Genomic DNA, 22,671 nt, shown 5'->3' on the forward strand with positions numbered 1-22,671 from the left:
ACACACATGGCACCTTGGCAGGCCCCTCCGACAGATGACCAGCGAGCAGCTTGCCTGGGCTGCGGGCAGTGACGAAACCTAATTGCACGATTGGTCTCGACTTCAGTGCCCCTCCCAGGGCCAGTTTCCTTCCCCTTCCCTGCTGCCATCAGCGCTTGCTGTCACCGCCCCCCCCCCCCCATGCCTGCCTGTGCCCCGAACATTTGGGTTCCGTCTGAATCGCCGGCTGGGACATCCGGGTGCCCCTCCTTTCCCCGGGGCCTCACCCCCAGCAGACGGCAGCCCGGGCACTCGGAAGGGGGCGGGCACACCTCTCCTGCCTGATCGGCTTCTGTCCCCTGGCCGCCCCAGCAGGAGGACTCGGAGGGCCTGTTTAGAAGAGCAGGCAGCACGCTGGAGCCCCAACACTGGCTTCGCCGCTGTCCCCGGGGGCCACACGAGAGAAGACACGGCCGCCGCTTGGCCTCCAAAGCTGCAGGTTTAGAGAATCTCATGGCCAACCTCTCCACCCCTCGTCTTTCCCGCTGCCGTTCCCCGAGCTCCGGCTGCCTGGCTTCCCTCCAGTGCAGCCCCCTCCTCGCCTGCAGCCCAGACCGAGGCTGGCGGGGGACACCCTGCCCCGGGTCGTCCGCGGCCTCTCCGCAGCCCGCCTCCGTCTCTGCCGACGCGCCCCCCTCCACGCACTCCCAAGAGGCCGCCCGCTTAAAGGCCAGGGCAGGAGGTCAGGCTGCGTGGGTCCTGCCTCCCAACCCTCTCTCTGACCTTGAAAAAGTCAAGGTGCCACGCTTGGTCAGCCGTTCGTGCCGCATGTGAGATTAGAAGCTTCGCTCAGAATGCCACGGACATTTCTGAACCAGACAGCTCCAGGTCCCCAGCCCGGCAGAGCAGGAGGGCTCTGGCCAGAACAGCCCTCGGGGGAACAAGGTCACGGGGATGTTGGTGGCACGCCGACGTCACCTGGGAAACGACCATCCTCCCCAGTCCTGCGACCGGGGCTCCCGAGCCATCATGCTCCAGGAGAGGACAGCTTCCCCTCAGCAGCTCCCGGTCATAAGAAGCCAGCTGTCCGACAGGGAAACCCACCGGGCCCCTGCCGGGGGGGACCCCCGACACCAGGCTGTCCTCGGCGGGCCGCAGGGCCCCGGACGGGGGTGGCCGCCTCCCTGACTTGGCTCAGCCACCCAGAGCGTCCGAACGCCTGCTGCTGTCCATAAGAAGCGGAAAATAAAACACGGTCATCCAAGTTTCTAAATACAGGGTTGGGTGAAAGTAGGTTCAGGGGTGTCCGTCTGGGAACGTACATAATATAAGACAGAATGAGGATACGAAAATAAACTCTGCAGTTCGAATGCTCACGGCTGTGAGCCTGCCCTGGCCCACCCCGCGCGGGGGGCCGGAGAAATGGACGGGATACGCCCACCCGGCGGAAACACCGTCAGCCCCGGGAGCTTGGGCTGTGGGCCGCTGTGCGCCGAGGACGTGAGGAGCTCCACGTGTCGCTACGGCGGGCACACACCCATGTAACCCCATGTATGAGTGCCACACACAGAAGAGACACGCTGAAGAGCCAGTGGGGGTTACTGGCTCCTGTATTAACATCTCATTTCGGTTCAACCACATTTATAAAGGTGCCCCATATTCAGGTTCAATCCATGGCAGTTATCTACAAGAGCCAAATACTGTACAGAAATTAAGTAACTGTGGACACACCGATGGAAAGGAATCCTTTTATCTCCAAGAAGAGAGCGAAGACGTCCTCTCGGAGTCCCAAGAAGCTGGCAGGGGCTCCGCAGAGAGCGGGGTCACGCAGGGGGCTGGCCCCCTCTCCTTGGCCGCGGTCTCTGACGCCCAGCAGCGCCCAGCACGGGCGGGTGCCTCCTCGCTCCCCACCATCGAGCAGTCCTCCTCCGTCGCACGTAGGGGCCATATGTTGTTTACCCACCATCAGCCGATACACATTTGCGCTGGTTCTGTTTTCCGGCCACTTCGAAAAACGCCGCCACGAACGTTTGTGTACACGTTGTGCGTATGTGTGTGTTTTCTGAACCGTGTGAATGTGTCACCTACACGAGAATGTTTAATGTTGCAAAGGATTCGTTAAATGGCACATGCAAACCATCTTCCAAGGAAGGGAGTGGTGGCATACTGTGTGTGTGTGTGTGCGTGCATGCGTCCATACACTATTTCGATCTGTGAAAGGCTTACGTGAGGACACAGAAAAGCCCGGGGGGCAGGAAGCCCCAGCATCCGAGGGTCGTCTCCGGCTAGAGGGACGCTGGGTGACTGATGCATTTGTGAGCTTTTCTGTATTTCAGCCATTTTCAACTGCGAATATAAATTACTTTTGTAATCAGAAACTAAAAACAACGCCATGTTATTGGAAGAGAAACAACCTTCCCATTCAATTTCCCCGGGGTCTTTACCTCTCTCACGGAAAAACATCCTCCCGACAGCCCACGGGCGAGGTGGGGAGAGCAGGGCCCAGCCCGTGTCTGTCTGCCTGTCCCTCTTTTTCGCACTCTGTCGGTCACGGCATCCAGGAAAGTGCAAACACCCAACAAATGCCAATCAGTTCTGGAGACCCCGGGATTGGTCTCCATGGCAACCTGACCAGGGCACGCCACTATGGGAGCACCGGCCCGGCCCAGAGACGGTCCGGCAGGAGGAGTGCCTGCCTCCAACAGCCTGGGGCTGCGGGGGGACCGACCGTGGCATTTAGCTGCATGGCAGTGGGACTGGACTTCCCCAGGCGGCCGGAGACAGACATCTCTGTAAACGAGGGAGCGCTGGACGTCTCGGCCGATCATCCTGATCCCAGGAGCCGCCATTTCTGGCTCCATGGCGGTGAACAGGCGTCACGGTCCAGCGTTCTGAGGAACCACGCTTTGGAACCAAGCGTTCTTCCCCCGTGCTCGCCTCGCACACTGTGTCATCACGCTGCTTCTGACTGCCCACTCGTCTGCCCTGCCCAGCCCTGTCCCTCACACCTGCAGGACCTGGGACGCGGCAAGGATTAAAGGCCTCCATCTCACATGTCCGAACCCCTGGAAGTTACAAAATCCAGCTACCGCTCTGTTAAATGAGATGCATCCCGTCCTCCCGCCCCACTGAACAGAATTTCAGAGTGGCTCCAAGGGCCAGTTCTGAATGTAGACACCTCTGGCTTCGTCGCATCGTGGGCTGGGGACACGCCGCACCAGAGAGCTGGCCACCAGCCTGTGCCCCTTCTCTGTCCCACAGCGAAAGCGCCCCGTGTGTGCCCCCGGCTTGAACCGCCCACACTCACACTCCCTGCTGCCCCCCAGCCATAGCCCCTCGGCCATCCCTGGGCCTCAGCAGAGCACATGCCTGTGTGCAGCCCACCCTTAGGAGAAAGACCCACGGAGAGGCCTGCCCACGTCCTGGAGGTGAGCCGGGAACCTTCCAGAAAGGCATTCCGGCTCAGGAAACAACTGATGCGTGACCCGGAAGGGAGGTGGGGGGCAGGCTCTGGGAGCCCACTTGGACTCCCGGCAGCTAGAGCGGGGGGCTCTGGGAAGTACGGGGTCCCCTTGCCCAAGACTAAGGGACGCTCACGTACATTCCCACTAGGCTGGGTTTCTCGGCGCTGGCACTGAGGACATTTCAGGCTAAAGAACTCTTCACGGTGGGGGCTGTCGGTATCATCCACCCTCAACCAGAAATGTCTCCACACACGTCCCGTGGGGGACAGGCCACCCCGAGTGGAGACCCCCTGGACTGTGAAGCTCCTGAGGGCAGGACACACCTCGGCTGCACTCAGAGGCAGTGCGTGGCCTGGGGCAGGCGCCCAGCCGCCGAGTGTGAGTCCGTGAACCATCTGCTCTCGGCCTGAGCCCCACTGTCCCCGGGGAGGACCGTGGCCTGCTGGGGGCAGAGGGGTCCTCAGTACAAGCTGAGAGCCATTCTCGATCCCCTGGCCACAGACGACATGCCCAGAACCTGCAGGGGAGAGCGAGAGGGGGCAGGCACCCTGTCTTGCACCCAGGGCCACGTGACCGGGCAGCTCCCTCAGCCTGCAGTGCGCACCGAGCTCCCCACGGAGGCTCCCCACGGAGGCCACGCAGTGCAGGGTCTCTCCTTCCTCTGACCACAGCCGCCTGGGTTTGAACGAGGGAAGGGGCGGGGCCTCGGAGCCGCCGTACACGCCCCTGTGGAACCTGGTAGGACACCGCCAAGCTCCACAGGTTTCTCCGGCACCACCGAGTGTGGTGCGGGCGATGGGACCTCTGGGCTGCGAGACGCTCACGGGAGATTTCTTCGTCCTCCTGCATCGCCGGCGGACGTGCGCAAACCCTGTTCACCCCGAGACTCTCCCATCAGCCGTAACGTTGACTGCTTCAGCAAGCCACGCTGCCCCTCCAGGGCTGCAAGCATCCACTGCTCGGTTTTCAGTCCGAGGTGGAACAGCCCTCCTTGCACACGTCCCGTGCTCCTGGCGACCAAGTATACATGGTTCCCTCCAGCTGGGTTTGGGTCGGCACGCGTGGTGCCGTGGGTGACGCTGACATGGAGAAGTGGGTGCTGATGGAGCCACAGCTCGGAGCCAGAGGCACGACGGGTGCCACCCAGAGGCACCGAGAGGGCCCCGACTGGATCTCAGAATCTGCCGGTGCTCGGGGCTCCCTGGAGCAGCAGGTCTAAAGCCGTGGTCCGCACAGACACCGCCGGAGGCCCTGACACCACAGCAGGAGATGCTTGGACTACAGCTGGTTTCCCGTGACCACCGACACGGCCTGTGCGTGTCCACTCGCGGCCCCCGCGGGCGCACACGGAGTGTTCCCGGTGGCTTCCCTAACCCGGGATACCACCGCTGCCCCACCGGCAGGGTAAACTGTGTGCGTCTGCCCGTGTCCTCCCCTGCTGCTCAGACCGACTTCAGTCACAGCGAGCGCAGATGGATACCACCCACGCACACATCAGGGCTCTTCGAGGCCCTCATGGCGTTTCAGGGAGGAAAGGGATCCCAGGACCAGAGAGTCGGAGCACGGCGACCCCGGAGCGATAATCATGTCGGTCACGCGCCTCCCTCCCCGAACGCGGGCCGTGGGGGAGAATGTTCGGAAGACCTTTCTGAGAGGCAGGTACGCTACGGAGTGTAAAAATAAGTACATTTTCAGAGTTTCTGAACAGGAGTGTCACCGTGACATTTTCACTGCAAAATGTTCTCTAAGTTCTCTGAGGTGTAAAAAAAAAAAATCAAGTCTGGAGAAAAAGCAAGAGTAATAATATTTGCAGTGCGAGCAGCACACCCCAGACACCGCACTGCTTTTCAGAGGTTTACGGACGATCCGCTTTGCATTCTGATGAGCTTCACCCGAGCACCCCGAGTGGCCCCCAAGCCGGCCCCATCAGTATGCGGCTCCGAGAGCGTCGAGGGTGTGCAGAAACAATCAGAGGGAGCGTGACCACGGCCCGCTGTGTTATTTGTGGGAAGGGAATGCACAGTATACGAAGCTTGTCATTCCCAACCGAACCGCAGTCCTGCGAGCATCGGTGGGTTTCAATTAGCCATGCTGTAGAATCAGGATACGCTTGTTAACCAGACGCGCTTTTTTAAAAACATCTCAGCAACATCGCTGACCAAAATAAACAGAGAGAAATGACCCCTTCTCTCAAGCTTTACCACCCAAACTTCCATCACTTCTGATCTTTCCCTTCTAATTTCTTTACCTCCTTCCCCCCCCCATTCACATAACAGAGACGCCATTGCCCCGCCCCCCTCCAACCACCCAGGCACGGAGGTGCTCCGAACACACGGTGTCCTTCACACGCCCTTCGCGCCCACAAGAGGAACATCACACTCGCCTCCCTTTGTTTTCGACGAAACGACTGAGAAGTAACACCCCCCTCCCCAGGTCAACGTGGCCGACTGCTGGCCAGGCCGAAACCGAGACGCTCCCCACCCACACTGAGCGGGGGTGCCCCCCAGCGTCGACCCTTGTTTGCAGAGGCGAGGCTGGAGGTTGATGGGGTGGGAGGAGGTCCCGGAGGACACGCTGAAGACGTCCCGGGAGAAATAGCTCCTGCTTTTCCCAACCGTGTCCTTTCCAGAAACTGCCTCCCCTCAACTCCCGCATCAAAGGACGTGAGTTTTCCCAATTAAAGTAACAACAGTGACATACAGGTAACTCAAGGACAACAGTGACATACAGGTAACTCGAGGAGAGGCGGATGGGGTGTCAGCGGTCAGAGAAGTCCCCCGAGTTCAAGGTCGGGGCAGACGAAGCACAGACAGGGAACCGTCGTGTGAAGGAGCCCGGCCACTCCTGTACAGCCCGCTTCCATTGTCTGTTATAAATAATTCAGAGTTTTCTTTTTCTCTTAAATATCACAAAACCAAGTCCAAATCTTTATGTGAAGGATGCTGCTGTGTCCCTCGCTCCCTCCCCCGCCAGCCCGGGAGGCCAGCTCCCGGGAGAACCACCCCTCGAGCTTTCACATTTATTCCTTGACATTTCAAACCATTTGTCAGGCAGCGCCGCCTTCTCGAGATCAAAGTCGGAAAGTCTGGCCCGGAACTCCCACTCGGCCCTGTCCGACGGTGACAGGGAGGGTCCCTCAGCCCCCGAGCATCTGCCGCCTTCCTCACCCGGAGAAGTCCGCCGGCCCTCACCCAAACGGTGGCCGTCTCACCCCCTTACTGCCTGCCCCTCGCTTCCCAGCCTTCCAGCATTCGGGAGGGGGCGAAGGTGACTCCCCAGGTGACTCACCGAGACCCTAGGCAGAGGGAGTGGAACCCAAGGACCAGAAGGTGTCCCCACTCAGAGGCAACGGTGACCGTGGGGGCATGGCCCGTGGGGCACTCTCGGTACTCGGTCTCCACTTGGAGACAGACACAGAACAAGGGAAGGCAACTTACCCCAGTCCTTCCACGGGCAGCAGAGGGGACACGAGGCTCCAGGTCCTCACTTCCACATGCTGACACCAGGTGAGGCCGCCCTGCCAGCCCGGGAGGGCGGCCGAGTTTAGTGCTGAAGCCTCAGGCTCTTAATGTGACGTGACTTACCACTGTCTCCTGAGGCATCTGCTCCCTGAGGCGTTCCTGCCCCCAACACAAAGCAGAGGGAGGGGCGGGGCAGAGCCCAGGGCTGGGCGAAAGTGTCTCCACGGTCGTTCTCAGTATGGGAGGGCTGGGGGCTGGATAACACATCCTGCACGGTTCTCCTTCGCAAAGCCTCCCGCCACACCCCGGGCCGGAGCGTCCCTCGGGTGCCCGTGCAGTCTGCTTCCGGGTGCGGGAGGGAGAGCGGTCTCCGTTCAGCCAGACGTGGGACGCGGTGGGGCAGGGAGATGTGAAGCGGGACTTTCCGGAGCCTTTCGTGTCCCCGCGCGGACGGGGAGCCTGCCAGAGGTGGCTGCACCACGCGGCGGTCTCCCGAGTCACTGGGCCTGTGAGTCTTAGCACCCGGTGAGACTGCAGGGAAACTCGGCTGCGCCACCAGAAAGAGGGGACGCCCGGTCCCCACACCCTTTACCTACAAACTGGAGTCAGAGCGACAGGCTTCTCCACAAGCTGGGGACTGCGAGCTGGGAGGGAGCCTCACTCCGGAAGCGGGGCTTCGCCCAGGAGAGCCGCCGACACACGTGGGTCAGAAGCCGGTCCAGTGGTTCATGCAGTACAACGGGGACGGTGGCCAAGGTGCCGTCCTGACAGCATGCGGCGGGGTTACGCAGGGCCTTCTGGACGACCAGGGCGGCCACTTGGTATCAGAGACACTCGGCGGCCACCATCTGTCAGGGCGGCGAGAGATGTCAAACCGGCAGCCTGGAAGACTGAAGGATTCCGCCAGTCGTTCAAACACGGACGGACGCAGGGTTTACATCCTCCCGGCGGGGCCTCCTCTGCTCCTCGCAGACGCAAGCTCTCACTGGCCGGCCTGGCTCCGCCGGCTCCCGCTGGAGGGAAAGGTGTCAGTCCGGAGCCTCGGCCCTTGAGTGGGACCCCCCTGGAGCGCGTTGGGGGTCCTGGCTGTGCCCCCTGGCCAGCCCAGGCTTTCAGAGGCTGACACTCGCGATGAAAACCGTGCTGAGACTTCTCCTCCAGCTCTCTGTCCTGTGCGTTTTCTCTCGGGGTTAGCAACACCAAAGGAACGCGGACACTCGGATGAGCATGTGAGACGCTGGCTGGATGTGGTTAGCCGCTGGCCTGTGTTCTGGAACTCTCCTCCTCCCTACGACTGTCTGTGGGAGGGCCCTGGGCGCAGACTTGAGGAGCCACTCTTCCCGACGGCGGCGGCAGGAGGGCAGACCTGGGAGACGGCCGGTGTGGCGGGGGGCCCGGCAGGACTGGAGGTGAGAGAGCCGTGCGGGCCGGGGTCTGCCGGGGCGTGGAGTCTAGCCCGTCGGCTCCCACCTCTCCACGGCACAGGCTCCCGGCGCCCTCGAGAACCTGGCTGTGCACAGCGGACACTCCCCTGGGCCCGTGCGGCTGAAAAGAACCACATCACGGATGTGTGCACTAACGCCAGTCCCATGACCACACGGCTTTCCCTGCAGGGCGTGCCTGGGGGCCAGCGCCCTGAGATGTTTGCTCTGAGGCTGCTGCCGGCCTGCTCACTGGCAGGTCTCTGCCCTGCTCCCTGCAGGAGGCACTTGGGACAGGAGAGGGGAGGCCATGTCTTTTTAAGGGCGATAAGCCGCTCGCTCCAGTGAGGCCCCCAAAGGCAGAGCCAGGCCTCGTTTTGCTGCCACAGTGACAGCGTATGGGTGGCAGACACTGGGAGAAAAGGGGGGCCACAGACACAAGTTGTTCGTCACCGTCAGCCACCGAGGCCTCCAGTGCCCCTCGCCAAAGTCAGGTGCAGTGGGGCTTTCTGAGCTGGCAGGACGCTCTGTCCCTCCAACTCTGACGAAGCCACGAGCCGGGGACCACGGCCGTGGACCCCACGCCGTGGGGCAGCCTCGCTGGTCTGCCCTCCGAGCATCTGCACAGCTGAGAGGGGGTTCTGTCCCGCCCCCCAAGTTCTCGGACCTCACTCGACATCACTCTCCGCAGTCAAGGGACAACTGCTCCGTGTCTTTGCCTCTCGGAAAAGCCAAGCTCCGTCCTTCTTGCCGCAGGCACCTCTCTCCGCCCTCCGCCCGATCCGAGTCAGGTTCCCCGGCCTCAGAGTGGCCTGGAGCAGCTCCCCTGGCACAGGGTCGTGGGCAACCGCTGCGCCCCGGGGACACCCAGGGCTGCCTCTGATACTGGATAGGAGGCTCACGCATCCCATGTTTCACCGATGCCCTCAGCCAGGGTTTCTCTCCAGCTCTGGACGCTCTCCGGGAGTTTGGTGGTTCCGCCTTTCCTCTCTGCCTCGAGGACCTCCGATTCCTTTCTGAATGGGGCCTAGTCACGACCGAGGCTGGAGGCCTCCGACACAGACTGAACCATCAGCATCCTCCGCGTGCCCGCGTGCCCCGAGCCTCTCAGACAGGCCCCTGCCCCATCGGAGGTGAGCCCCGGGGCATCTGCCCCCCCCACCCGGGGGGCACACGCACGCGAGCAAGACCTGCAAGCCTGCCTCCAAGCCCAGGGCAGCGAGGTGGATGGACCCTCTCCGGTGCACGCCCGACGGCTCCTGACAGGAAGATGCGACCTGGCGGGAAGGATGGGACGCAGACGAGTCTGCAGCCTTGTTCCCCTGGGCAGGAGCTTTAACCCCAAGGGGAAGAAGGGGTCGCTTGCGGACGGCGCACCCACCGAGGCGGCGGCACGGGGATTACAATCGCACCCAGACGGGCCTCAGAACCCAGGCGGCGTTTCCGAGGAATCACCACAGCAGCAGGCTAGGGGCCTCCTCTCCGGCCAGCACGCCTCCTTCAAGTCACTTTGGGGTCACTTCGAGTCGGACGGAAGGAAGCGGCTCGCTCAGCTCCCGGAACGTACCGTCAGACCTGGACTGCTCTCCTGGGAGGCGGGGAGCGCAGGGGGCGGAGACGAGATCTCCGAAGCAAGGCGGGTGCTCGCTCAGCGCTCTCCCAGGAAACGGAGTCTGCAGGCAGCCCCCCCCCCCAACACATGCACCCAGCACTAGCGTGGGAACACTGCAGGTGAGCAGAGCTGGGAGGGTGGGCAGCAGGGCTCCAGGCCCGCTGGACAATCCAGGCTCCCCACCCTTGGTCCTCCACGTTGCCCTGTCACCCCCACTCTGTCATCCCGAGGAGCTGTCCTTCGGTCCCTCCCCCAAGAGCCCCAGAGGGGCCAGGGCTGCTCCTCCCTGCCCCTCCCTCCCCTGACTGTCCTTTTGGTCACCCCCCAGCAGCAACCCGTGAGCTCGGGCAGCAAACCCGAAGCGGCCAGGCCCTCTGCCGACCCCAAGCCCGGCCTCACTCAGGAGGCTACACGGCCAGGAAGTCGCCCTGCCCAGCCCTGTGCTGTCTCCTCGGCATCACACCCTGCCTGCTCCTTCCTACGGCCGTACCTGTGGTGCTTCCTCTCCACCCACGCCCGGCCTTGACCCTCGGGACCTGGGCTGAGCCAGGGGAGGTGTGGTGCACCGTGCTGAGGTCACACCTGTGGCCGGCAGGTGGCGAGGGTGTGGCTGCTGGGAGCCTGGCTGCAGGAAAACCATTCCCACACGAGAAGGGACGGACGAGGCAGCCTGGAGGTGACCCCCAAATTACACGCGCTTGGCTTGTGCTCCTTCCCTGGGGGAGGAGGGGCACGTGGCTGGGTGCAGGCCCACCAGGAGGCCTCAGAGGGGAGCCGCAGGAAGTGCAGACCACGTGGAAGTCCCTCCCTTCCTGTCCGAAGCCGCTCACACCTGCCCCGACCCAGGCAGCCTCACTGGTCACCCTGAGCATCAGGGTGGCTCTTCCTGTGAGTCCCCCTCCACATTGCAGGTGCCGCCACTCTTTCTGGAACCTCCCCCCGCGACTGAAACCAGGGGACGAATCTTAGATCCGAGACCAGCCACACACTGCCGGGCAGCCAGGGTCCCTACGGGCTGGGGAGGGTGAAGGACGGTCACCGCAGGCGGTCTCTTCTGGGAAGTCTTTAAAATCGCCCTGTTCAGGTGGTGGCGGAAGGACGTTAAGAACGGCATCCAGCCCCCACGACGCCCGAAAGACTGTATCTGGGGAGCGAGGGTGGGGGTCCACAAGTGTGGAGCCCCCAGGACGGCAGAGCGGCCGGGAGCGCTCTCGAGCCGAGGGGGCCTGAGTCGGTGAGCACCCGGGCGCGGGACGGACTCTGAGCCTCCGCCCCCGGCGGGGACCACGCACGCGCCCGGCTCTAAGGCCAGGCTGCGTAAGTTCGACCTCCGGGTTGGCACTCATGCGCCACAGGGAGCCTACTTTGTGCAGCTGGGCAGCCCCTTCTAGGACCTGGTCACACGACCCGAGCGGGAGAGCCGGGTCCTCTCTGGACTGGGCCCCGAAACAGCCCACACCTTCTCAGGGGCACAGCGAGTCCCCCGGCCGCGCCACGGCTGCAGGGGCTAGGGCTCAGAGCCAGCGCCCCTCAACCCCTCCCTCCACAACGAAGGTGCACGGGGCAAGAACATCGGGTTCCTGGCCTCTGTCTGCTGTGAACCTCTCGCGAACCCCCTAGGGCCCGTGGCGGAAGACGACGTCCCACAAAGCCACCGAGAAATTCCGTGGGAGAGAGTCCGAACCCCGGAGGCCAGGGAGCCGCAGGTCTCGCTGGTCCTCCGCCACAGAGCCCCCCTGCACGAAGCCGCCCTCCTCCTGGGCCGAGCTCAGCTCTGCGAGTCCTCCCGTGCCAGCCCGGCTGCCCAGGAGCCTGTCACGCGGGCTGGGTGCCCCGAGGCCTCCGGACCCCGCAGGTGAGCAGGGGGAACAGAGTCCTGCACACTGAGCATGCTCTCCAGGCTCGCCCGGCCCTGGCTCCGCCCAGCGGCTCCTCCGCGCTTCCGGCCACCCCCGCCGCTGCAGCTGCTGCAGCTGCTGCAGACCCCCTGGACCCCGCTCACCTCGGTCTGCTCACGGGCAGCCGGAGGCCTTGCCTTCCGCTTCCAAGGTGAAACAGAAACCACCAGACAAGACCCCCTTCCCTTCCTTACCCCCACACCTCTAAACCCCCGTGCTCCCCTCCGCCTCCTCCCTGCCACACAGGAGGGCTCCCCATCGATAGAGCTGGCGCTGGCCCCGCCTCCTCAGAGTCCAGCATTTTCCCGCCCGTCTCCTCAGGGACCACACCTGGTCATGGTCCCCACTTCCAGGCCCTGGCGGCCTCTCACGTTGAAAGAAATCAAAGTGTCTCTCCCGCTAACCAAAAATGCTCCCCGGGGTCCCAAAGACAGTCCCCACTCTTGGGACACCCCTGGATCTGCTGCGAACGGGAGGGTGCACAGCCCCACCCCCGGGTCACTCCCTTGGAGAGGGGCTTCCCTGGGGGGCGGAGGGGGAGGGGGCGGGGTCAACCAAACTAGATTTAAACAGATTAAGTCAGCGGGGTGAGGAGAAAAGCACCAACCTAGCCCCGTGTCAGTTCCCAGGCCGACCTCACCTGGAGCTCACCCTCACCTTGAGCTCGCCCACCCGGCTTTACCGTCTCACCTTGCCTGCCACGTCCGGGAGCTCACACCAAGCCTGCTGGGGCCCGGTGAAGGGTCCGAGTGCGGCCAGGGACCCGCCCCCAGCCCCCAGCCCTCGACCTCCACCCCTGCTCCAAACCTCCCACATCCAGAGTCCCTGCCTCCTCGAAGGGAGGTACTAGGAGTCACCGAAGGCGTTCCACCCTTCCTGGCTGGGACAGGGCCCGGGAAGCCGGGGCGCCGGGTGGGCCCAGCGGCGTTCTGTTCTCAGTGGGATTCCAGGACTCCAGTGCCAACACCCCACCCCCACCCAGCAGCTCACAGCAGGCCCGCCAGGAGAGTCTGGCCCACCTGAGTATGTTTGGGGGGGCAGGGGGCGGGTATACATGCTCAGCAGGTTGGTCTGTAAAGCCTGGAGCCTGATCTTCCTCCGGCCAAGGTCACCTTCCCAAGACCCACAGGGAAGAGACAGGACCACTCCCCTCCCACTGGCTTGCTGGTGCATCAAAGATAAAGGAACCCTTGAGCCCACCCCCCCTCGAACCCCTACACAGCAGCTCTGACGGAAGGATCTCCGTGAGGCCTGGCCGCTCGGACCGCACAACTGTCCCCAGCAACCTCAGAGGCGAGGGTCTCGGTCGCCTGAGCCGTGTCTACGGACTCAGGTGCGAATCCTGCTTCTGCCTCTTGAGCCGTGTGACCCTGGGCGAACCACTCAGCCTTTCTGTGCCTCTAGTTCCTTAGGAAGATGAGGACACACTTCACCGGATGAACTTTGCCTGTCTGAAGGGGTCTCGGCCAAAGCAACCAATGCGACAGATGGTAAACGCCTTTGCTAAAAGGACTTGAGCTAAGAAACGTCTTTTAAAGATTCACAGTAAAACTGGGGAGGAAGAGGGAAATGTGGGTAGCTCAGAATTTCCGTATCTTCAGTGTTCTCTGCAAAACTGCCAAATAAGAGGTCTGACCCAGTCATGTCATTAGAAAATAAAGTGTTTATTAAGAAACTAGACACTGAACACTCCTAGGAGTCTCTGTGGGGACACGGCGCCCCAGGGTCACAGCACAAGGTGACAGGGCGGCAGAGTGGAGGGGGCTGGGGCGGGTGGAGCCCGGGAGGCTGGGAATGAGGTAATGATCACAATAATTAAAAACATCACCCTCAGGCTGACAACTCCTTAAAGCCACACTCGGGAGGAGGCCCTGCCCAAAGGGCCGGCAGGACACAGCGGGGACAGCCCACCGTGGCGCAGTGGGGGCAGGACGGCGGGGTGGGGGAGGGGTGCTGGGAGGGGCTGGTTGGGCAGGCGCACACCCACTTCAGGGCCCCGGAGAGACGCTGTGTCCCCGTGTGATACTCCGGACGCTCGGGCGCCGGGGAGGCCGCCTCAGATACTGGGCAAGAACTCGGGAAGCATCTCCTGGTTAAACCCCATGGGAGCACCTGCAGAACCAGGCTGGGCACCTGGCATGAAGAACCACCATCCCCGGGACCCAAGACAGGAACCTAAGTGGGAATCCTCGCCCCTGGGTGAGGCTGCCAAAGGCGGAGAGCCTGCGACCCGCTGCTGTGCACGGCTACCCGGAACTCGGTGGGCTAGAGCCATCGCCACTTCACCCTGAAAGCTCCCCGGGGAGGCCCCTGCTCCGGGCCCTCCACCATCTCGGGGGCTGCCCGCCGGTACTGACCGCCCACAATGGAGGCACGGTAAGCAGGGGCCACGGGGCCTGCCCCAAAGTCCGCTCAGCCAATGAGGCAGCAAATCTGGGAGGGGTTCGGGCCCTAAAACTGTCCCTTCCTTATCGAAGCAGGGGACGGTCATCCCCTCCCCTCCCTCTCCCCAGGGGGCCAAGTGGACACTGGGGGACACAACCCCCTCTTCGGGAGAGGGTGGCCACACAGTAAGGCATGAGTCAAAGCGAGCAAGGCAAACACACACATCGACCAGAGACCCGGCTGAGACTTCCACCGCTGCCACGAGGGGGGCTGGAGGAGGCCAAGGGTCACTTCTCTTCCCCTTCGCGTCCCGCTGGCCTTGGACTGGCGACTCCACTGGGTTCCGAACGTTCTCAGAGTCAAGAGCAAGTGGGAGTGGGCAAGGAGCCCATCCTGGGGCCACGGACCACCCGGAGGGGCCTCGGCCCCCGGTTCCCCGGCCCCTGGTGTGTCCTAGCAGGGAGCCGGTCCCCAGGCAAGGCCGCCTGCAGCCCATGAGGGTCACCACAGCAGGTCTGGGGGCCGGGAGGAGGCCTGGAGAAGCTCCCTCTCCAAGGGGTTTTCTAACAGCGCACCCGCCGCGCGCCGCTCCAGAGAGAAGAGGAAGTGGGGCGAACTGTGTCCAAAAAAGTGTACGGGTTTCTCCACAAAAAAAAAAAAAAAAAAAAAAAAGCACAGAAAATGACTGGTTTTCCTTCTTTCCTCTGAGACCTAATCTGGTGCCAGCGCGTGGGCCTGGCGCCGCCTCTGCTCGGGCGCTCTTCCCCGCCGGAGGCCGCGGGCGGGCGGGCGACGAGGCGGCTACGACTTGAGCCGGGGAGACCCCACGCTTCACCCCACGCTTCCGAGCAGGGCCCGCGAGGCCGGAGCACGGCTGGGCTTCAGCAGGCTTTCTGGTGCTGGGCCGGGCGGTTTGGTCAAGCGAGAGGAGGGCTAGTGTGTTTAAAAGATGGTTCCTGGTGCACGGGTTTGCAATTTCTGTTTATTGGCGTGAGAGGTGGCGGCAGGGGCTGCCGCGGAGGCCAGACAACAAGGAGCACAGTGATGGCTGGAGGGGGAGGGCGGCCCTGCCGGCGCTGGGTGGGAGCACACCCGTCTGGCGGCGGCGGTGGCAGTGCGGGCTGGGCGCACCGGTGGCTCATGCAGTTCCTACTTAGCATCCCCAGATCCAGGGAGAGCAAGGCCTAGCGCTTCCAGCCTCTCAGCGGGCCCAGCCTACCCAGGTGACGTCGGAACGGGGAGGCTCACAAAAGGAGTTTTTTGTTTTTGTTTTTTTAAAAGCCATGACGTCCTTTGCTGAAATAAACATTGACATCCTCAACATAGATGCCATGGTTAAGAGGCTTGGAATGTCCGGGAAGGCTTATTGGATTCAACATAATTTCTCTGAAACCTATAAAGAAACAAAAACAAAAACAAAAAACAGAAAAACAGAAAAAAGCAAAATAAAGTAAAATCCGAACCCCCCCAAAGAAGACCAAAACCAGGAGGGGAAACAGAGAGGGGGCTTGGAAGGGGGGGGCGGGGGGGAGGACCGGAGACACGGATACAGATACACGGGAAGCAGCTGAAGGAACCGTCAGCCAAAGGAGAGGAGGAGGAAATGAACTCAAAACCAAGCGCGGCCAGAGAAATCGGAAACTCCGTTTTGCTGCTGCCTCCGCTGAACCGAGGGAGGGGAGTGGGCAGGACATCGGGGGCTGGGGCTGGGGCTGGGCCTCGGCTGGAGGGTGGAAGGGCGGGAGCGGCCTCCTCTCAGTGGGGGAGCCCCTGACGGTGCGCCCAGGCAGGGGGGCCTGGGAGTGACTGCTGGGGCGGTGGGAGGGTGTGTTCTCAGAGCCTCCCTTCTCCAGGGACGCCGGAGGGCCATGGCTAACCCGAGAGGCCAGCGTCATGCAGACCACCGCTGACCGCACCGGCGGTGCTCTGCGAGTCCTGGCCTGCCCGCGCTTTCTCACTGACGGTTTCACCTCGCTTCGCCAGGTCAGCAGAAGGGCCAGGCGACGGTAACTAACCCCTCGGCCTTCCGGGAAGGTCAGGTCTCACAGGGGATGGGCAGCCCCAAGCAAGGAGGACAGCTCAGCCCCCCTCTGGCCACACTGCCACAGACCCAAGGGGGACGCCCGGAGAAGGGGGCATCCCCAGCTGCATCTCCAAAAGGAGGTGTTTCTGTCAACATCAGGTCGAAGGAAGGTTGGTACGATGGTGTCTACAGAGGGTGTGTGTTTGCACGTGCGTGCACATGCACGCACGGTGCCAGCCTGCCAGTGCGGAAAAGCTGTGTGCAGTGCGGGCGCGGGGAGGGCACCCCAGGCAGCTGGGCTCGGGCCTGGGTCGCGCTGGCTGCACAGAGACCTGCCCTCTTCCTCGTCCAAACAGGTCTGGGGCTCAGGGAGCCCTCCCTCTGCGGGGAGCGGGGTCAGCTGTGTGACGCTGGAGGGGACCGCTGTGACATCGTGTTTAGAGGGAGGGTCGGTCTCAAGCTCAAGGTAGGACGGGTCTGCGACCGCTTCCCTGTGCTGACTGGAACAAAGGGCCCCCTTGGGTCTGGGAAGCCCGTGGTCCTCTCCGGACTACGGTCCCTCTCCGACACCCCTCACTCAGGCCCTCTGAAGCGTCCTAACCGGGAAGACTCCTCCTCTCACCTGAGGGACTGGCACTGGGACCAACCCCGCGAGGGCCCCTAGTCCTCCCCCAGTCCTCTGGGACACATGGAGACATGACGAGGTCTTGAGAGCTTAAGGACCAACACTGGCGGGGGGAGGGGTCTGGTCTGCATTCAAAAGTCAAAGGAGGTAACTCACCATGTGACCTTGGGTAAGACATTTCCCCACTCTGGACCTCAGGCTCCTCATATATATAGTGAGTTGATGGGACTAGGTGGTCTCTATTGTCCTTCAAGTTTAATATCCCATGATTGTCTATGTTTGAAAAGACCCCTGGCAGGAGAGGCAGACACGGGGGAGTTAGTGGTCAGTATTGAGCCCCAAGCGCAAAAACACAGGGAAGCAGTTTTCTTGAACGCACAACGCCAGAAAGAAATCCAGGTGTTCCCAGCTCCTGCTCTCAGGCTGCGTTCCCTGTAGGTAGGGGCGCCTGGTTTATTTTAGGCGTAAAATCTAGATACAGTCTCCTCTCAGGACGGCGCAGGGGCGCTGAAGAACCGTCCGAGGGACTCGGGGAAGGAGCACTTGCCGTGGCCATGGCCTCTGCCAGCCCCTCCCCTCACGTCCAGCCCCCGCCCCCCTTCTCGGGCCTGGGTGCCCTGGTCCGGTACCCAGCACCGCTGTTCCGGGCGGTTCCCGGGGCCGGAAAGGTGGTTCCTATGACTTGGGTGACGACCCCACGGGCCTCAAGCCACCCTCGCTGGCACCTGCTCTCCCACAGGAGACACCCGGCTAAGCTCCGAGGGGAAGACAACTGCGTGAGAGCGAGGGAGGGAAAGGGAGATGAGGGGGTGTTCGGCCCCTGCGATCTCTCTCGCCTTAGTTAGGACATCAACACGCAGCACACCAAAAGCCGCTGGCTCCCTGGAGACCCCAGGGCTACATCTCCTGCGAAAACCACCGTCGCCGCTTGAGAGTGACATCTCCGGCCGAGGCCGCGCAGCACCCCCGGGCCCTAGAGGGCCCCACGCCAGACCTTCCACGGGCGGGGGCCCAGCCCACCCCAGCCCCTGCCAAGGTCCCTGCCTGACGCCGCCTGGGCGAACGCAAGCCGTTCCCCATCGGAGCCGGGATCCGAGGCTTGTTGTCTCTGGAACCCCTGCCCAGGCGGAGCCTCTCCAGGACTCTGATGCCGGAGCCTGACAGCACCCGCGGCAGCGCCCCAGCACCCTCCGTCCCCTCCCGCCGCCTCGGAGCAGAAAGGAGAACATGGCATGTGTCGGGGGGGGGGGGGGGGGCGTGGACACCGACGGGGGAGCAAACACACCTCTGAAGAAGACCCCGCCCACGCAGGGCCCAGGGACCCTCACTAGCCTGTCCCCCAGCTGTCATTAGCCTCCCGAAAGGGACCCAGCGAGCACACCGCTCCCGGCGAGCCTCCTGTAATCCAGGACGCAGCCCGGTCTGCGTGGGCACGGTCCGGGTACACGCATCCCGGGGAGCGAGCCAGAAACTCGAGGGTCGTTTTGGGGACGGAAGGGGGGCTGGGAAGGCAGGCTGGGGGGCTGGGGGGAGGGCCGAGCACCCGCAGGGCTGGATGAGAGGTTTGGGAGCCAATTCCACGGAACCCAAAGCAGGTTGCCTCTTCAAGGGCGAGTGCTTTAAAACTGACTGCAGGCAGAGGAGGACCAGGGCAGGCCTAGGCTCTCAGAGCCCCCTGTCTCCCCGACCCTCTCCTGGTCTCCAGGCCTTCGGCCCCGCCCACCCCCGCACTCCGGCCCTGGGAGTGAGCCTCCAGCCCCCGGCTCCCCCGCACCCACCCGTGAGAACAGCCCCCCGACTCTGCTGCCCGCACACCCCTCACCACCTGGCTTGGGGCCTGGAGGCCTCCCCTTTCCGTCTCTGCCCCTTCCTTTCCTTATCTGACAGGATAATCCCATTACCTAACTCCATAAAGCGGTTTGGGTTATGGCCTTGATAAAAGGCCCAATACCGAATGGAGCCCTCTATTGGATTACTCCCCACCACTTCCTCTCCAGATGCACTCGTCTGTCACCCCCGAGTCCCCACTCCCAGTAATGCGCAGCACTCACGCGGCAGGGCCCTGCGAGAGGAGCACTCTCTGGCCGGGGTGGGAGGAAGGACACAGGAGTCCCAGCACCGGGGTCGCGGGTCGCCCGGTGACAGGGAAGCAGAGGCTCAGGGAAACTCAGACCCTCGTCCGGGGAGACAGCAGGGGAGGGCCATGTAACAGGGGCTGGCGTGGGGAGCCCGCTCCGCACCCCGCCCCGGTCAGGTCAGGGTGTTCCGGCCTCCGCCTCCCCGCCCTTCCCTAGGGGGTCAGAAGAGGTGAATGGTCGGAGCCACGCGGCAGGCAGACTCGGGCTGAAGAAGGGAGCCCCGGGCAACGCCCAGACGTGACCGCCCTGGAGTCCAAACAGCCGCCTGCAGTGGCTTCAACACCCGCAGTGTCCTCACGAGGCTGACACTATGAACTCCACTTCGCACGTGGGCAATGAGGCTCCCCGATATTTTCAAAACACGCCCAACCTCACGTTGCGGCAGCGTGTGAGAGGGAATCAAGCTCTCCGTAACCCCGAAGTCCTCATCGTTAGCAATTTTGCAATGAAGCTGCCTTTTGTTGAAAATCGATACCCAGGAAGAAGAGAGGCTGAGAGGGAGGTCAAGGCCGCAGGGGTGGGGACGTCGCTCGTCCAGGGGAAGCAGGGCTTTGAGTCTGGCTCGGCCTTCGAGGACCGAGTGAGGACTGCGGTTGTCTCCCCTCGCTGGGGGGAGGGGCCTCCAATGCCGGGCACGCCCCTCCCCCGGCCCGGGGCCCAGTCTAACCCTCCCAGAGGGCTGCTCCCTGAACCAGCTAGCCTGCCCCCCCACCCCACTCTCACGACCCCTCACAACCACACTCTGCCCGTGTTGGGAACTCTACCCAGACACCAAGTCCTTTATTTTGATGTTACTCCTAGGGGCTCGGTTTACCGCGGATGAAAAATAAAACTCACGAAAAAGGAAGGTAGCGGTGGGTTCGGCGAGAAGAGCCGTTCTTCAGGACACAGCCGCCCCCACGGCCAGAGTGTGGAGTGTCTGAGGAGAGCCCGAGACTCAGGCGCAGCCTCTGACTCTCTCCCAGCACCCTCCCCGGGCCACTGTGGGAGCGAGCAGGGACAGAAGGTGTTACGGTGACAAAACGCCCCCTCGGCAACAAGCCTCTTGCTTCATGCCAGGCCTCCCCGAGGCTGTGGGAAGACCCCCGAGGAGCCCTGGTGGTCCCTGGAACGTGGCTGTGGCTGCCCTGTTCTGTGCCCCTGCCTCCTGGCGCAGCCACTGCTCCTCCCAGTCACACCCTCTCCCCTGCTGCCGTCCATCAGGCACCCCAGAGGCCGGGGGCATGGGCCCAGGGGGTGAGGCCAAACGCCCAGGCCTGTTAGCCACAAGCCAGCTCACTTAACGCTCTCGGGTCTTCCCCTCTGCTGTTCCGAGGGCGCCTGCACACTTAACCTCTAGGCCACGTGTGGCTCTAATTCGTGATTTTGCTCAACATAATTTCTTTCACATTTTTGACTTTAGTTGCCAACATTTGAAACTTGGGGCAAATCACGTTTAAAATATCCCCATTCTAGCTTCCCGTGAAAATCCAAGCGTTCTGGCAGCGCTCAGCCCACGATCCTGCACAGTAACAGTCAGCGAAGCGCACTGGCGGCCGCCCCCGATTTAGTTCCCGGCAAGAAACCGTGCCGGGGCCGGGGCCGCTCAGGCTGCTGCTGCTGCTGCTCAGGAGAAGGCGGCCCTCGGATCGCCAGCTGGCAGTGGCCTTGACGCACACACACAAGGCACGTGACCCAAGGCTGTTACGAGCCAGCCAGCAGGACTTCATGGGGCCTGATCTGGCCCAAAGCATCCCCCCAGCCTGACGACGGCGTGCCACGGAGGGTTTTAGAGGACGCCGAAACGACGTGTAGAGGGACATACGGAGTGTCTCTCGTATGTGAGCGAGGCGAGGGGTATTGGCGGGGGACCCCCGACTTCACCGTGCAGCTCGCCTCTCCCCGTAAAGCTGCCTCAGTCCTGCTGGGGAAGTAAGTGGTGCGAGTCCTGTCTCGGGTGCCTAGTCCCGTTGCAGCTGAGTGCGGACGCTCGGAGGGAGGGGGCTCAGGGAACCCTGCCCATGGGAAGTCACAGTGGGAGGTTGCCCAGGCCTGGACGAGATACAAGGTCACCGCGATTCTCAGGTGGAAGCAGAAGGCTCGTCCCTGAAGGGCCCTGAAGGCTCTCCTGACGCCTCTCTGACAGGTCTTCCCAGGCTCACCCCCCGGAGGAGGAGGAGGAGGATGCTGTGGGGCTCCACGCTCGGGGTCAGTACAACTGCCCCACCGACAAGCCGGCCTTGGCTGAGAGGGGCCGGTCCCACAGACAGTGAAATGCCTCCCACCCCGGACGCGGGTGAGGCGGCCCCTGGAGTCAGCGCCCTCCAGAAGCCGCAGCACGAAATCAGCCACAGGGCAAAGCCTGCGGACTGTTCTCAAAAGCAACCCCTGGGAGGAACAGTCTGTAACACGGGGACAGAGGGGAGAGTGCCTCTGGCAATGACCTTTCCCCCCTTCCCTCCCCTCTCCGACCTTCAGAACACCCGCCTGCACACTCAGCACCTTTTCCCTTTCTTGTTTCTTTGTGCTCTTTTCAAACGTTTGACGTATCTGAAATACAGACAGAGCAAAGAAAATCAAAACTGGGTGCTCGCCACCCGGTATTCACTTACGATCTTGACATCTTCTTTCCCAGCTTTTGAAAGAAACGACACATCACGGCTGAGGCTGTGAGCCCGTGAGGAGCCCGCCCCACGATGCCATCCCTGCTCCCACCCCCTCACCGGGGCAACCGCTGCCCGAAATAGACCGTTGTCCTTTCCAGCAACTTTAATCATTTCTCGACATAGTCATGTGCCCATCAGCAAATCTGGCCGTTGTTCTGCCTAAATTTACGCTGTACAACAAGAGGTGTTTTCTAGATCAACCCGCGTGGATCCACGCGGCTGTAACCCACCCGTCCTGACCGGTGTGGTCTACAGCGTGAAAATACTGCAAACGGAATAATCTGCCCGGTCTACCAACGGATGGTTACTCCCATTGCATCACGATCTCCAAAAAGGCTGCAGTAAATATCATCACACAACTGTAGGCCCGTGCGAGAACCTCTCTGCAGCAGTAGCTGGCAAACTTTTTCTGGAAAGGGCCAGAAAGTGAGTGTTTTAGGCTTTACAAATTATACGGTCTCTGTTGCTACCAAATTCTGCTGTTGTAGCCTGAAAGCAGCCACAGGCAACACATACATACATACATGCATTTCAATAAATCTTTGTTTACAAAAATGGGCAGGAGCCAGGTCTGACCCTTGGCCCATGGGCCACCGTCTGCTGACCTCTGCTCCAGGGGCATGTGAGTTAAAGTGTGGGCGTGTGGCCGGGCGGCAGCTGGGAGTTTGGTAGGAATGGAGACTCCCAGGCCCACCAAATGGACACCTGCATTGTAACAGGTAACTCAGGCATGTTTTATGTGCAAGAGTGTCTGGAGCACATGGAGCTCTGCAGAACCCCCCAGAGCAGAGCCCCTGTCCTCGCTTTTCGCCCCCAGACCTGGAGCCCAGAGCCAGGGTGAGTGCACCCTGCTTGTCACCCGTCTGTCCCTGGGCCACATCCAGGCCATAGGGCTGAGGACCCGGGGTCTAGCCCCAGCACTGTGTCCCTGCGGGTCCCTGTCACCGCTCTGCTCCAGCACAGGGGTCCACTAAAGTATGTGACTCGATGCACCATCTTCACCAGAGCTCAGTTATTTTT

The 22,671-nt window shown here is 62.4% G+C and overlaps 1 protein-coding gene across 3 annotated transcripts in view; it reads right to left on the reverse strand.

The window, feature by feature from the left end:
• NTRK3 (neurotrophic receptor tyrosine kinase 3) overlaps positions 1-22,671 on the reverse strand; it is a 265,412-nt gene that overhangs the window by 66,057 nt on the left and 176,684 nt on the right. The window contains exons 14-15 of one of the 3 annotated variants that reach the window (XM_028502300.2): positions 17,025-17,159; positions 13,481-15,613 (exon numbers count right to left, since the gene is read on the reverse strand). The exons of 1 other annotated variant lie outside the window; for it this stretch is intronic. In XM_028502300.2, the coding sequence (XP_028358101.1) occupies positions 15,495-15,613; positions 17,025-17,159 (254 nt within the window). In that variant the 3' untranslated portion in view covers positions 13,481-15,494. Of the gene's footprint in view, positions 1-13,480; positions 15,614-17,024; positions 17,160-22,671 lie in introns of those variants that run through there. One more of the 3 variants, XM_028502301.2, reaches the window with a different exon arrangement.

The sequence above is a fragment of the Phyllostomus discolor genome, chromosome 12 (assembly GCF_004126475.2).
Source record: "Phyllostomus discolor isolate MPI-MPIP mPhyDis1 chromosome 12, mPhyDis1.pri.v3, whole genome shotgun sequence".
Lineage (NCBI taxonomy): Eukaryota > Metazoa > Chordata > Mammalia > Chiroptera > Phyllostomidae > Phyllostomus > Phyllostomus discolor.